Below are 16,486 nucleotides of genomic sequence, written 5' to 3' on the forward strand. Positions count from 1 at the left end.
CCAAGATTTACGTAAATTTACGTTACTGTATGACGGTTAACTCATCTGTAGCGGCCCCTGAAGCGGCCGTAACCTCACAGTGACCGGAACCTGACTCCCAGTAACATTTCTTTGGCTAAATTTAACTGTAAATACTGCTAAACTTAACTGTCATGCAAAAAGTTGTCACGTGACAACCCGGTGATCCACTATTTCTGTAGGCTATCACACAAACTATTGTGCATAAGTGTACCTACGATATCATACAAAGATGTTCATGAGAATGCGTTGCCTGTGATGGTCTTGGATCAGGGTTAGCTCTTGTTTAGGCTCCATATTCCTTATTAAGGTCACTCTAATGATGGATTATGTAACTAACGCACGAGAAATAAATATAAACCGATGTTTGCCTGGAAGGAGGATACATGAATAAACCCAGGTACGTCCTTGGAATTCTTCATCAAGCCTTTGACTCATTGCTAAACTAAGTGACTGTTAAGCTGATTAACAATCACCTATTCACTGATGGAAACAGAGGAGGCAGCCATAACACACAATGCAGTACAGCCAATCCCCCCTGAGAGCCGACTGCTGTAAGGTGACACTATTCACGCTGCACAGTACGGAAAGTACACACGGCTTCTCTGTGAAAGAACTCTTTGTTTGGGAATATTAGCATCAGTCAGTCAAATGTTAAAAGTTGGAGACGCACAATTAGAGCTCCAACAAACTTTGACCTGTTTCCAGACCTTCATTCCATTACATGCAGCTGAGTCATATGCTTCAGAATTTGATAGCGTGTTCCATTTGTTCTCAGAAGTCGAATTTCCAAACTCGGAACTCGGACAACCTAACAGTACCCCGAGTTCAAAACCCAATATGGCTGCCCTGTGCATCAACAGTTGTGAAAGCAGTAGTAACATACAGTTTATTAGCATTTCTGTCTTATATGTGTCTCACTAAACCAGTCATACACACAGTCCAAGTGCCATTTGGATATTTGACTTGGTAATGGTGTTTGGTGCACATGTAATGTTGGGCATAACCTTAACTTGATGCCTTCCCATTCTCCCTGCTGATTCCTCACGTTTGTATCCACTTTTGTCTTCATAAAAGCTCAGTTTTTTGGTTTGGCAGCTTATAAAAATGGGTTATTCACTATGTTGGTATTGTATCGCACCACACTTGAGCTTTTAGGCATTTTTATGTTGTTTGCTAGCAGACGGAATTGAGGTGGCACCTCCAGGCAATACAAAGTCAATGGGGAGAAGAGAGTTGTTTTCCCCTCCGGCAGGGGGTGGGACTTAAATGCGCTCTGGTTCTATGGCCATAGAGAAATCTCAATTGTGATTGGTCACAGGGTGCATATTACTTTCAGATATCAGCTCTCTAATCCTTATTTCAGCTGCAGCTTCTAAACTGTAACATATGATCCATGACAGGCTAGGTGTCCATGCAATTATTCACTAAAAAAGAGAACAGTGCCTAAATGTGAATAAACAATACTGAGTATTGTGATCTGGCATACAAACCTACTGTAAGCAATAACGAGATGGCTAGCCATTGCTCTTTTTTGGGCTCAATTCTTTCCTGGACCACCTATACCTGGTAAATATCCATCTATAAATATTGTTCTCAAATTGCTTGACTGCATGACTTTACACAAATGAGACCATGGTGAATAAATGGTTCACGTTGCTGTTTTTCAACACAGGAAAGACTGTGTGGTGTTGCATTGACTGGCAGCAGTAAGTGGAAACCACAGCAGACACATGTGCCACTTTGAAGTGCTCTGACTGCTTATACACAGAAATTCCCACAGCCGGTGCTGCCATGGTTTTTCTCTATGCTCTGCTTCCTTGACACACCACATGACAACTAGGTTAGTCAATGCAAGTAGTGGCTGCCCACTGCTATTACAGACACAATGAACTGCCTAAATCTGTAAATTCAACTATAAATGTTTCTATTTATGTTTCGTATGCCTTATATAAAGGGCCGACTCGCAGAGAGCGAGGGTTTACTTGATTTGAAATGCTTAGCTTTAGGGGTTGGGAGGGGGGGGATTGATACAGTATAGTATTATGATATCTTCCGTGGCAACACTGTATCTGTAATACATTGTACAGCAGTGCATACCTGTTAACATTTAATTGAGTTGGACAGGGTTGTAATACAAACAGTTTAGTTTGTCAGGTGCATACATGACTGATTTTGCAGAAATAAAATGAAAGAGAAATGAACAAATGGAGAAATTGATCTTTTGTTAAATTTAACAGATGTTGACAAAGATTTCCTTTGATCACATTGTGGTCCTCCACAGAACTTGAGAATAAACTGTGTTAACAATTGCAGAGCGAGATGGCTACAGCGGGGTACAACAGAAACACTGAACAAATAGTCGACAAAATCCAGAAACTTCTAAAAGGACGGGTACCAAAAAAAGAGGTTGCAATCTGATGGCCAAGTGTTCTAAGACTCATACCCTGAGTGCACTGACTGGGGCACTGCTGCCACAGAGTCACTAATGTCAGTTGAAAACACTACAAGTACATTTTGTGCCAAGGTGAGGGTCACGGTTTTTAGTATTCATTGACTTCTCGACAAGAGCCGTTTAGAAAACCAGTCAGGCGATGACAGCGAGCACACACATGTACATTGACGTAACAACGTGGGAATTCTGTTCTGACTTGACTGTAGGCAATATGCACAAGACACAAGACAAGTGAGAACCTGTCCTCGGACGGTTTTCCCTGACAGAGAGGTAAAGATGTTTTCGATATAGGTTTTTCGCTAGGTATGTTGTAACATTTGACTCTAAATGGAGCAGCAAGTCAATGACAATCAACAAGTCCCAAGACCGCGCTGTAACAGTAATGTGATCACAGACTGTAAAAAATGATTGGACCAGGCTTCCTAGCCTGAAAAGTGAAGCCAATCTGAAAGTACCTTATAGCTGCATTCTATCAGAAGTCAATTTCTATAGAAGCTTATGAGAAAAGGACCCTTGACTTCATTTTTTTGAATTTGTACTCTCAATTGCTATTTTTAGGTCGTCTTCGATACAGACAGATGGTAATTTTGTAAATTTTGGTTTCATTTATTTTAAAATAGGTGTTATACCAGGGCACGCTTTAGGGGTGTGGCTACACGCCGACCTGTCAATCACGACAGAAGCTATGCAATGCCAACCATGGCACTCTAGACATTAAAATAGCCGTACATTTGTTTTTTTCGTCCTAAACTTTGACACTCTCACTTTGTGTTTTCACTAACAACCTAAAATTCCCTGAATACCTGCAGGCCCATTATTCAAAGTTTACTTGGCAGGAATTCTGGAGGAGTTTATTTGATTTATTGTGAATTATATAGAATCAGGGTGTGCATCTTTAACATGCAGCTCTCTTGAGATGTAGTTTGGCCCACACTTATTATTTAATATTCAATACCTGAAATTAAGACAAAGGAATGGAACTCCATGGTACTGTTCTCGCATGTGTCGACAGATGGATATCAGCAGATAGCGAAGGGAGGAATGTGCCAAAATGCTGACATTAACCAGACTCCTACAGGCCGCTGAAATTCAAGCGTTCAGAGCAGAAGCACAGGCCTCAGACGGTTTTCCCTTTTTGTACTATGAAGGGATATTTAAGAAGCGGTTTCCATTAGTGGTTCTACACAGGCTCAATACTGACTACTGAAAGTGTTTTTCAAGAGATAAATAGGAAAATGATCCTAATACTTTTTGTTCATTAACAAATACCAGCCTATACTGACTTTACAAATCATATAAGCAAGGGAAAATTAGTGTTGCATACATAGGTTAACCCCAGTTTGTGCCTCTCATGTATTACTGTAGAGTCACAGAGCTAAGCATGCAGCTTTATGAAAAATACCCAGCAATCTTTGAAAAACCCAGAAGGTGGTTTAACAACGTTGAGAATCGTCACAAAGAACCTGAATGTAAAAACAATCTATCCATAGGAAGGTTCCTTACTCAGGTAGAGGGAAATAACATATCTCCTTGCTTGTTTTGTACATGATACATTTACAACATAAATGCGTAATATGGAAAATATGGCATCAATATAGACAAGTAGGACTGACAATAAATAATTAAAATTTGTAAATTTACATTGAGAAGGGAAAAATGACATTTCCGGCTACGGTCTTTGTTTTGATTAATATAAATTAATACATTTCTTTGGAAACAGGTATCATGCAGCAAGCAGAATGTTTCTTTGGCCAGATTGCAAAAAGAGTCTTTGAGGATTCTGGGAAAAGGTTTTAAAATAGTCTTGAAGAGGAAACAAGTGCTTAGCTCAGTGACATAATGTAATGGTACAGCATGAAAGGCAAAAACTGGGGCTAAATGTACCTTTACGTTAAGAAGTTTCAAGCATGTGCACTGAGGACAACGTGAACATCATATCTCTTAAAAAAAAAATTAATATGAACAGGGTATAAACAGCCTTGCAGAATGTGCCTGCCAACACTTTTAGAGTGCTTCTCTAAATAAACAAAGTGGCCCTTTCGCTTTTCTTCAACTTGTTACCGCATGCCATGAAAGCATCCCAGGCTCTCAGCAGTCAAGGGTCAAGTCCACGAGAATGACACCAAGTAAAAGCAAAGAAAGTTTTTAAGAAAACAAGCAAACAACCCAAAGGTGGAAGTACAAAGGAAGTAGCTTTTTGTTTTCTCATGTATAAACCACACTTGGCTCAGTTTTCAGTTTCATTAGTCCATATGTCCTAAGACCAAAGGTACCATATTTGGGAACGAGACTCACCTCCAACCTCATCTGCCTTTTTCTTGCCCTCGTAATAAAGTCAGGTTCCTCCTCATTAAGCGACTCCCATCCCAGTCCCTCTCCCCCTCCTCCACTGTCCTCCCCCCAGCCTCTCCCCCTACCAGCCTCTCTCCTGTCCTGGACGAGTCTTGTCTTAAAAGAGAGCCACCTGCTGCTACCATCAGGCCCGGGTTCTGTTGGCCTGGCTGGGGTTGGGCCGGCAGAGCCCGTGGGAACTGTTTAGCATCCAGCACGTCCTTGTACTGGATCTCAGGCCTGATCATCTTCAGACAGGCCGTCCTGGTGGCGTTGTCCAGCCCCAGCTGGAGCTCGTAGCCAAGAATTTTCACCAATCCGCTCTGGTATGGGCGGATGTTTTTGTCTCTGATCCGGTGTGACTCTACAGGCTTTCCGCCATCCCTGAGACAAACCCGAGCCAAATCTTCCCGCCGCATCCTGAGAAGAGCTACTTCCTGCTCCATCTGGGAGTGACCAAACCTATTGATTTCGTCCCAGAAGGTTCGGTTGAAGGATTTATATAAATGCCAGTCCAGGGCGTTCCATTGCCGCAACTTCTCCCGCTGTTCTTCCGTTACATTGGTCAGCATCTTGGCTTGGGAACGTACCACTCTAGCACCAACGCCGGCCGCCGCAGCCGCTTTGCCCACCCAGCTCCCGCTCATCCCCCCGATGACACTGGGCTTCTGCTGCCGAGCATTCAGGCTGAATGAGACGACAGCGTCCAGTGGCCAGCAGAGGGCGTGTCTTAGCAGGATCATGGACTGGTCAAAGTACTCCGACACCAGAATCAGCTTGAAAGTGCGGCGGATCATGGCCTCGGCGCGCTGAGCCAGTGCCACAGAGAAATTAGCATTGTGGTCCATGCCAAAGTCGAACAACAACAGGTTCCGGGCGTAGTGGTTGTTGCGAAGGCGGGGGTCGTAGTATTTCTTAGGGTCGTCAGCAAAGTCGCCCAAGCTTTTGGCTTTCCGAAAAGCAGGGGCAACCTCTTTATAATAGGCAAAGGAGGACTCAGCCAGAGCAACTGGGTCCCTGATGATAGAGAAATAGAAGGTGTCTGCAGGCATCACCTTCTCTGTCTAAGAAACAGAAAAGGAGAACTTGAGTTACTTGAAGTGTTTTAATGTAATGCAATTTAACTTCAACAGTTGTATAATTTGTTTTTTCTGTAAAATGATCACCAGTAGCCTCTGTCTGTCAGCACTATTAGGGAAAACTAACCTGATTTTCACGACACTTGGTGGAAAGGTGTGGCATGAGCCAAGGAAGAACCCATTACATTTTTGGCAACTCCAAATCATGGGGCGGATAAACAAATATATTTGTTTTACTTTTGGCTCAGTTCGTTTTTTGTCAGCAGGATTACAGATGAAATAAATGCCCCGTTAACATGATATTAAACTCTGGTGCGGAATCCGAATGACGGGGCGCACCACATATTACGTTTTGTTAACATTATGAGATAAGGCATGTGTTGTATTCAAGGGGTGCCGGACTATATGGAAAAATGAGTTCCCGACTGGGAAAATTCAGATAATGCTTCCTCATGCTTCCTGTCACACCACAGCCACCAACCAAAGGTCCATCTCAGGGCTGCCACTGCAAAATGTAAACAACAGAAACACAGAACGTGTGAGCAGACCCCATTACTAAGCTAACTTTAGCTAATGTTGCAGACTGTTGGTGCAGTAGGGGAGCTGAAGAGAGGTGATGGACCTCCTTGTCAAAGACAAATGTAATCCCGCACAAAATGTTCCCTCGATACGTAATTGTGAATGCAGTTTAGTTGTAGGGGAAAGTAATTTAAAGGAGACAGGGCTTCTTTAAATTACAATGTATAGGGCTGGGTACGGAACTGACTGAATTGACTGAATTGCCTCTGAAGTATCAGGTGACAAAAAATGTCTCACAAAAACATCCCGTCATCAACATCCCACATTCACACCACTTCCCCCCTCTCCTCTCTTAAATAACTCACCTCAGCCTTATTAAATCTCATGTGATTGCCCATGATGTGGAACTCCACGGCTCTAGGACCTCTGTAACCTTTGACCCTGTGAGCGTTGAATGGTAGTGGGTAGCCCAGCTGGTAGCCCAGTGGCAGGGCGAAACGCAGGTCACGCTCATCCCCGAAGCGGTACAGCATGTTGAGCACGGTGCTGCTGGCCGTCTTATGGGTCTTGAGGAACATGATGTGGGTGTGGGGCTGACAGGAGCCAAGAGAGGGCCCCTGGGCATCGGGGGAAGAGAAGATGGAGCGACCAGCTGACTGGACACTGCTGAACAACAGGGAAGAGGTAGGGAGCATTTTAACTTTAGATCAGATTTCACATGTTTTGAAAATCCTACAAATGCGGCAAATGATCAGATGACTCCATATAATGGCTGAGGTGATGCTTTTAGTGATGAACCTACAGAGAATTATCAACATATCTGTAGTTCCCCTCAGCTCTACAGGACATTTAGTTCCTTTTTGCTTCGGTTTTCTGATTAAATCTCATTAACTAAGCAGGCAGCTTTTTTAGTGCTAAAAAGCTCTGATAAACCCACTGTATACTACCTGCCCAACGCCTAACAGCAGACGGACACAGTCATTCTTGTGAGCTACAAAAAGCTTTTATGGACGTACGAGTAGAAGGTTGCAAGTAGTTTTATATTAGAGCCTGGCTGGTAAGTGCTTGACTTAATTCTAAAAGGGCATGTTATTTAACTTTTTAAAGTCAAATTGTCAAATCTAAGGGGTCCTCATTGTAAGTATTTTTTTTTTTTTTAATCACACTTTAAAAAATATATATATTCTGAATTTAATAGATACAAACAATACACTGAGACATTAGAATGCGCCCCAGAACCAAAAAACACAGAGAGGAAATCTGTGAGGGAGGGAAAAATCCAGCAGGCTTTAATGCACAAATCAGTTAGAAGGCAGCCTAGTTTTAAAAGCCAGTTGGTATGCTCTGACCACACCATAGAAATGATCTCAACAGGCGGAGGGACTGCACCTCCCTCAGAGCCCTTGGATCCTGATGTTAGAGCGAAGGAGTTAAATAGTTATCTTTGAAGAGGGCCTTTGCTCCACAAGACGAGAGAGGTTAACATTCAGTAAAAGACTACTCGAGGGTTAATAATTGTCTTCAGTATTATGGTCTTCTTGTGTGCAGTAAGTCCATATTATTATCAAAATCATTTCAGTTCAAACTGTCCTTTGAAAGAAAAAAATACAGTTAAAATAAACTCCCAAAGCCCTCAAAATTATCAGTACATGTTATCTTACTGTAAAGCGTGAACAACATACTGTCTTAAAATGAGAACAATCCTGATTTCAATCATGCTGCAGTGACCTGCCACTGCTTTCGTCAAAACAACATCCTTAGTACACTGTTGAGCAAGTTAGCCATTAAGCAAATGCTCACAAACATCAACAGAACCTAATAGTGAGAAGACGGATTGTACATTAGCAGTCATAACACTGAGCAGTCTTCTCTTTGTATCTGACTGTTGTGGAATTTGCAATGACAATACAAATTACACACACAAAGGTTACAGCACAGCGTGTTTCAATATGACAGATACACATTTCATGCCGCTAAGAGCTCATTTAATTAAATTCAATTTTCAATTCAATTTTATTTACAGTTTAAAATCATAAGAAGAGTTATCTCAAGACACTTTAAAGGGGCTTAGACCACACTTTATAATTTACAAAGACCCAAGAGTTCCAGTAATTCCCCTAAGAGGTTAAAAGTATTTAGTGCAACAGTGGGATGGAAAAACTCCCTTTTAGGGAGAAACCTTGGACAGAGCCATGCTCTTGGTAGGCGGTGTCTGACAGTGCCGGTTGGGGGTGTGATGAACAGTGGCCATAAAGATAATGGAACAGTAACTACAAATAGTAGTTGTAGTAGTCCATGGCGTAGCCGGGCACTGCAGGGAGTTACAGGGTATAACAGGGCGCAGCAGGGCATAGCAGGGCACTGCAGGGTGTGACAGGTTGTAACTAAAAGATTGAAGCACCCTTTTTATCTTCCTCTCAGCCAACACAGGCTGCTAACACATCTTGGCTCAACAAACCACAATCAACCAACATGAAACCCCGTCCAGGCTAGGGTTGGTTACAGTTCAAATTTCAAATTTGGTTCCGGTACCCAATGGTACATTTTTTCCCTACTTTCCCTCTGCAATAACAATAAATAATTTCAGTTTTATAATAATATAATAGTTTCAGTTCAGCCTATTTATCCTATTTACTTGCAACATCTTGTTATCTATTTAGAACATTTACAACCCACCCCCTCCCAAAACAGTCCTGTTCTTTCACTGCCCTGAAACTTTTAATCTTGTAATTGTATCTTATTCTATTTTAGCCTGATTTAATTTTTTTATCTCGTTTTAATGGCTATTTAATGTTTTACGTAAAGCACTTTGAATTGCATTGTTGCTGAAATGTGCTATAGAAAAGAAGCAACTAAACTTTAGATGTAACTAAAGTAAGTAAAGTTCCCTTTTCTACCATCTCTGGGGTGTGTATGTTTACTGTAACACTATGGATTATTCCCAGTGACTAGATCACTGTGATCATCATCAAATGCTGAGGCGACAGGTAGGGCTGGAGAAAATCAGATATCACGATCATTTTGACCCAATATCTCAATGTTGACACTGTTGCGATCATAGTATTAAAATAAACCACAGAAACTCCACTGTTACTCATTTTCCAGCATCACTGACTCAGAATCCACAAACCACGGTAAGCCGTGTGCATCACTTTTTAGTGTCCCATGGAAACAGTTTCTGTTTCTGCCTCTTGCAGAAGGCCTGTATTTGGTTGTGTTTTCTCTATTTGCTGCATTTTTTTTCTAAGCACACTTTTATGGCCAAACAAAAAGTGAACCGCACCAAACAGAGTAAGGGCCAAACCATGACAACATTTTTGGAAAAGTGTTGCTTCATTTACAGTAAAGGCACAGTCTGGCTTTAAATGTCATACTTAGCTGACTACAATAACCTGCAGACTATACCTGTCTGTTTTACATCACTTATGATCAAATCATGACTAATTAAAAAAAGCATTAACAGATATTACTATATATTATATTAGTTGCTAGGGCTGAATGTTACATATCACAGATTGTTTACAGAAATTGAAAAAAAAGGCAAATCAAATCATAATTGCATATCTGGCTTTAAATCGCAATTTGTACATAATCCAACTGCAAAGCCAATATATTGCACCAAGCCAAGTTTTTCTTCACTTTGGTAAAGAGGTGTCCTGTGATTCAGGGTACCACCAGTATATTTAGCCGCCAAATAGTTCTCCTCAGTTCCTCATTGTGGTTCTTTTTGCCACTGTCACATGGTGACCAGACAGCTGAACATACTCATAAAGTCATCTCATGCTGCTGTGGTAAACAGCTATGCACGTACACAGGAGCAGCAGTCACATTTAACAGACCTGATTGGAACAGTTTGTGCCTCAATGGCGTGATAAAATTAAGTTTACAAAAATACATCCTTTCATTTGTAAGCACTTGCCAAAAGCAATATAATCATGATCATGCGCTGTAAAAATAATGACAAATAATGAACAGCATGGTGTTCATTTGGTAAATCATAGTCCTATTCATTTTAAAATAAGATAAGATAAAACATGGGATTTTATAGGGCCGTGACAACAGGCCACATGGATTTTTTTCTTACCGCAATTGAAAAGCAAAAGAAATCCCGGCGGTAGCGCGGTATACTGCAACAACCTTAGAAGAGTAGCGTGTGGAGAATGGCAGGGTGCCTTAAGTGCATGATGTCAGTGCTCGGGTGGTTGCGCAAGGAGAGTGAACGGTAAAGGAGAGTAGCGTATGAGTGCCGTGAGGAAAAGCAAGAGAAAAAAAGAGATTGCAAAGACGATGTAAAGTCAGTTAAAGTGAACAATAAAACATGATGTGGGCGGACGCTTCACAGCACAGCGGGCTTAGCAGCTGAGCAGACAGAGAGCGGAGAGGGCGACTCAGCAGTTCACTAACTTGTTGTTTTCTCCAATATATCCAACATAAGCCGCTCTGTTTTAGGCTACGAAACGTGCATACAGGCTGAAATTCAACTCGTGCCGTTTTGTCGGGATTAAGCTTTAAGCAGAAGGAAGCTCCACTTGCTGCTAGGCTAATGTGCAACGGTAAACATCACAGCTTTGACCTTAATGTGTCCACGTCCACCTCAGCTCACTGGACTGTCCATCCTCATGTGCAAAGCGGAAGTGACAAGCAACTTAAGTTTTTTTCTCTCTCCATAAACTCTTGAATGTAGGATAGAAGACAGTCGATGAGGATAACTACACAGTGATTATTGCTTTCAATATATTTAATATCACACCATATCTGTTCTCCTGTAACTTCCGCAAGCAAAAAGTAAAAATAAATAAATAAGTAAATAAAAAAATATGCGTTGATGGCGGTGATGATGTCATCGCCGTGGTAGAGGCACGTAACCGTTGGTTTTGCCGTAACCTTCCGAGCCCTACCGACCTGTCAAACCAGACAGAGCCGTAGCAATGTGAACCATGGCACTGTGTACATTTAAAAAGCCATCTGTGCCGTTTTTCTTTTTTTTAGGTGTTAGCGCTAGTCTACATCCACAACGTTTTCTTTGTGTTGTCATTCTAAACTCAGGTGCATTTATGAGGACTATGGTTAACTGTTCCTCAGATCTCTGCAGGGTAAATTGAGACAACTAGCTAGACTGTCATATCTGGGTTTTCTGTCGCATGACTAAAACAACCTTTGAGCGTACACGTTCCATCAAAACAAGTTTTGGCAGAAGCACCGTCATTGCGTCCGGTAGTTAGCACAGCCCAAGACGATTGTGATTGGTTTAAGGAAATGCAAATACACCAGAGCATGTTTTTCTCCCATCCCAATATGCTGTGTTGACTATCCAGACCTTCCTCCACAGTGCTGCAAAGGAAGGTCTGGCCAAGCGAGACTAAGCTGGCACTAGCGTAAGCTGGAAGCATTGGAGAAAAAATACAGTTGCTCTGTGTACTGCAGTTCATGCAGATGACTGGCACCAGTTTGTTTTTACCTGCAGGTAAACTCTGCTGAATGACTTGCTTCAAATGGTTGAAAGCTGGACACTTTTTCTCTTTAGCGTTTAGCCTAGCTCAGCACCATTGCAACCGTAGAAGGCACAGTCTATGATCGTGATGACCCTGCAGGTATTTTGCCATTGACAACCGTGCTGGGTCAATCTGCTGTCTGTGTCCATAGAATCTTAATTTAAAGTGCTGGTGTGTCCACGTTGTAACGCTTACAATTGCAATGCAAAAGATATAACTGAAACGCCAGTTAAAGCGTAAATAAATTATGAAATATGAAAAAATATGATATGATGAAATATGATCAATATAAAATATGAGTACATGACATAAGATACCTCTTGTTGAAGATGACCCCCAACAGCTGGCCAGCAAACCCAATGGCCACGAAGAGCAGCAGCGCCTTCCACATCCATACTGGACCCAAACGACCACAAACCAGCCACCGCAACATCCTGGGAGGGGAGGAGGGGGAAGAGGGGAGGATGGATGGATGGATGGATGGATGGATGGATGGATGGATGGATGGATGGGTGGGAGGATGAATGGAGATTCAGGGTGCAAAGAAGATGACAGAGAGGAGATGCAAAGATAGAAGTAAAGAAAATGAAAGGGTCAAATGAGAGAACCAAGGGAGTGGAATAAGAGATTGGGGGTGGGCAACAAAGGGATGGATGGGTGGGGACGGAGAAATGATGTTACAGTATGAGGGGGGAGGAGTGGTGCGATGGGTGATGATGTCGAATAAAAAGAGAGGGGTTGAAGAGATAGGCAGAGCGTGGGAGAGAGAGAAGGGTGGAGGAGGTAGAAGGGAAAGAGGGAGGGAGAGATTTGGATGAGTCATAAGTAAACATGACCAAGGCATCATCATCATCAGGAAAGCAGCCTGAAGTGTCCAGAGACTACAGGACCTGCTGCAATCTCTAGATCCTAAAGATATTGTTCAGAACTGAATGGGTCTAATCAAGATGTCTGCTGATATATATATATATATATATATATATACATACATACACACACACACATATGCAATATACACACAATATGTATACAACAGATTAACAAAGTTTTACTGTGTCATTCTAACTAAGTGCTATTCCTTTGATATCTCCTAATTTGAGCTACTTCAGTGCACCGTAGCATAGTGGCAAAGACAGAAAATAACCGTCCAATCAGAACTGAGCATCTAAATGACGCGCTCAACGCAAACAGGCCTGCTGGCCTCGGGCTGGAGAGACGGGAAAAGAAACTGCCTGTGTGACAATAGGGGGGTTATGTCATTATGGCAACAGGAATTAATATTAATATTGAATTTGAACGTTATTGATCCGTCTGTCCTTTTTGTTCTCCAGTTTGCAGCAGCACACCATAGCTGTGATGTCAAAGCCCAGAAACAGGCAGAGAGTTTGAACAAGGGTATTTACTTATTTTTTAATTCCTGCTATTGTACCTCTGAACAACTGCATTTCTGCTCTCAGTGGTGGAGAACTGGATTTGTTAGTGGGAAATCACATTTGTACATTTGCATACCATCATGTAAATTTACTCTCCAAGCAAATGTGGTCATTATGAGTGCTCTGTTCTTTATTGCTGCTGCCCTGTTACACGATAAGAACAGTTACACACACCCACACATACATGGATGTAGCTGAAATGACAAACTGCAGCTTATTCAACCACATTTTTCAGTGTTCAATAGAAAACCACACCGTTTTACTACTAATAAAAATATTAGAACACCTGGAACGCTACCAAGTTGTGAGTTGTGACTTGAAGTCATAACTTAGGGGCTGAAAACTGTCTGGAACGCAGCAAAAGCCCCCTATTCTCGGCTTTACTCAACTACCAACTAGCGGTGTCACAGCTTTTTCAAGTTCTTCTGCTCCTCCTGTAGCCATGACCGTCTCTTTCAACTGATTTCAACATGCTTTGTTCAAATGAACATACAACAGATTTTAACATGCCTGGCACACGTGAAGAGACAAGTGCGTTGCCTGTATCTTTTCACGGCAACCCATCATAGAGATTTATCAGCCTTCATTAAGTAACAAGAGACATAAAAAAATATATATTTTTCCATGCATTCTAAATAGTGAGTGTTGATTAACCTTGGTCCTGTACACCACTATCTGTTAATGTGCTTCACTGACCGCTGAGCCTGAACTAAAGGTTCCGGGTTATCTCTGAAAAGAAAGTCAGCGTTTCTCCCTGCCATTATAAGGCGTAGGCACAGCACCAAGCACCAGCTAAGCTTAATGGATTTGTAATCAATTTGAGCATCCCAACTAACTAAATGAGTGTTCAGATGATTGACTGTAGTCGGTCCCCGGTGGGCTTCTTCAGCAAGTTTTGTCTTTAAGCTTTTTAAGTATTATTCATTCATCATCTGCTCTAACTTTTCCAATGTTTTAGAAGCCGATATGGAAATACGGGTCCAAAGTGATGTGAACTTGCATTCTTCAATTGAAAAAAGTAACATTTTCTTAAGGGAGGACCCCCCCAAAAATAAGTCGCCTATAGACATCTTCCGAGTCTGTTCCATACATGTAGAGAGACTAAAGATCCTCCTTTTTTTTCTTTTTTCATAGTTTATATGCTAAATAATTAATTAAAAAAAGGTTAGTTATGTTGAAAAGATCATTGAATGAAAACTAAATTGATAACAATGGGTATCAATAATCATTAGTTGTAGGATCAAATTTTTATAGTCATTTTTTACATCTATTGCTTAAACAACTCGTTGATTTATCAAATGATTGATCAATGCTATTTAACTCCCACATTCCTCCACAGTGCTGCGGAAGGTCTGGCTAGTCCACACAGCGTTCCGGGATGGGAGAAAAACATGCTCAGCGCCGAGCACAGCCACAGCGCCTCTGCTAAATAGCCTCTGGAAGGAACTTGTTTTGTTGGAACATGTGTACGTTCAAAAGTTGTTTTAGTCGTGCAACAGAAAACTCAGATTGGACAGATAGTCTAGCTAGCTGTCTGGATTTACCCTGCAGAGATCTGAGGAGCAATTAACCATAGTCCTCAGAAATATATCCAGAGTTTAAAATTAAAACACAAAGAAAGAGGAAGGTAAAATATACATCCGAAGAGAGTGACATGCAGCAGAATTTCCAACAGAACGAGAGCAATCCGGGAAGTGAGTGTTGTGGAAAAAGACTAAAAGTTGTATAAAGAAACCACAAAAAAAAGACAATATGAAATGCAATTATTTCAATGCAATAATTGTAAATGAATAGAGGAGTGGATTGCCACTTTGCATGAATAGTTGTTAGATGCAAAACACATATTCGAATTGACTGACAAAATTGCTAAATGAATTGCCAAATGAAAAATGTTTACAATTAGAATATAGACACCAAATAACTTACATAGCCTACAGAGCAGAAACCAACAGGACCGTTTCCATTGGGCCCTGGTGGTACTCACTCAAAGTGCTGCTCAGAGCAACCACATAATATAAAACATATGTAATAAACATATGGAACGCAGAGGTAAAACAGTCCCAGCAGAAGATGGATGATGCAGAACGGAGAAATCGCTGGCCACCACCCCATATTCTCCACCACAACACAAAGAAGCCTTTAGTATAGCGTACATCACAGACGCCCCCCTCCCTCCCCTCCAATGGGTGGACTGAAAAAAATGTTAAGAGAAAGGCCTTTGAAGCAGCCCCTCCACCCACACCTTTTTCCTCTTTCCCTGCAGGAGCACCGCGCAGCTTCTCAGCTGCCTTTTATTCCCCACATTTACTGACGACATCCCCCAGTAGCTGCGCTTCACCGATTCTTTCTCTGACCGGTTCTCCTACTCCACCCGGCTCCTGCTAGGCTATAGCTAACGTTACCTGGCTCTCCGTCTGAAAATCATAGCTGAGTCCCCGGGCCGGTTTCGGTGACGGTGTTATTGTGCAGCTGCAGAGAGCTCGGAGCATCTCGAAGGCTTTAGCTGCAACCGGTCCGTCCGCCCCCGGTACAGATCAGGCCATGGAGCCGGAGCCGCAGCGCCCCACACGGAGGCCGGGTCGGTCTGCAGGATACTGAACACTGCTTTAGTCCTCACCGAGGCTTTAACCAAATTCCCTCTGTCTGGGTACAGACCGCTCTAACGTTTATTCTGCCGACTGCCGACACACACACCGGGACCGAGCGCAGAAAGGGCGTCTGTGTGTGCGAGTGTTTAGTACTTCCGGTTTCAAAATAAAAGCGTCTTTACGTACATGCAACACAATCCACAACAACCTGAGGCTGCTTGATTATGTAAAAACAAATCACAATACCAATTATTGTGATCAGTATTGAAATCCCAATTATGTAACACCATTACTCATTGACTTTTGAAAAGGCTGATATTACTGAATTTAAAAACGTAAAAAAGTAAAACAAAGCAACTGTGACAAAACTATTTTTTAATACTTTTTATTCAGAAAACAAGACAACATTTCAGAACTGTCCATGAATCATTTAAACTATTTGTTGATAAAATAGTTCACAGAATTATGTTTCTACAATATTTATGCGAATTAATAGGGTCTACAGCGGCAAAATTTGTCTTAATTTCTGATAAACAGTCTAGTTAAAAAGATTTTCGGGAGTGTTTTAAGG

At 41.8% G+C, this 16,486-nt stretch overlaps 1 protein-coding gene across 2 annotated transcripts; it reads right to left on the bottom strand.

Annotated features, from left to right (window-relative positions):
* Nucleotides 1-1,050: 1,050 nt before the first annotated feature.
* gal3st4 (galactose-3-O-sulfotransferase 4) lies at nucleotides 1,051-16,030 on the bottom strand. Of its 2 annotated transcripts, none has more exons than XM_034856778.1 (4): nucleotides 15,730-16,030; nucleotides 12,212-12,328; nucleotides 6,768-7,065; nucleotides 1,051-5,868 (listed from the first exon to the last, which is right to left on the bottom strand). In XM_034856778.1, exons 1-4 carry the CDS (start codon nucleotides 15,750-15,752, stop codon nucleotides 4,777-4,779), a joined length of 1,530 nt encoding a protein of 509 aa, XP_034712669.1. In that variant the 5' UTR covers nucleotides 15,753-16,030; the 3' UTR covers nucleotides 1,051-4,776. The 2 variants fall into 2 exon arrangements, with proteins under 2 accessions (XP_034712669.1, XP_034712667.1); XM_034856776.1 differs by having other exon boundaries at nucleotides 6,768-7,068.
* Between the last annotated feature and the right edge of the window lie 456 nt (nucleotides 16,031-16,486).

Source organism: Etheostoma cragini, chromosome 19, assembly GCF_013103735.1.
Source record: "Etheostoma cragini isolate CJK2018 chromosome 19, CSU_Ecrag_1.0, whole genome shotgun sequence".
NCBI lineage: Eukaryota > Metazoa > Chordata > Actinopteri > Perciformes > Percidae > Etheostoma > Etheostoma cragini.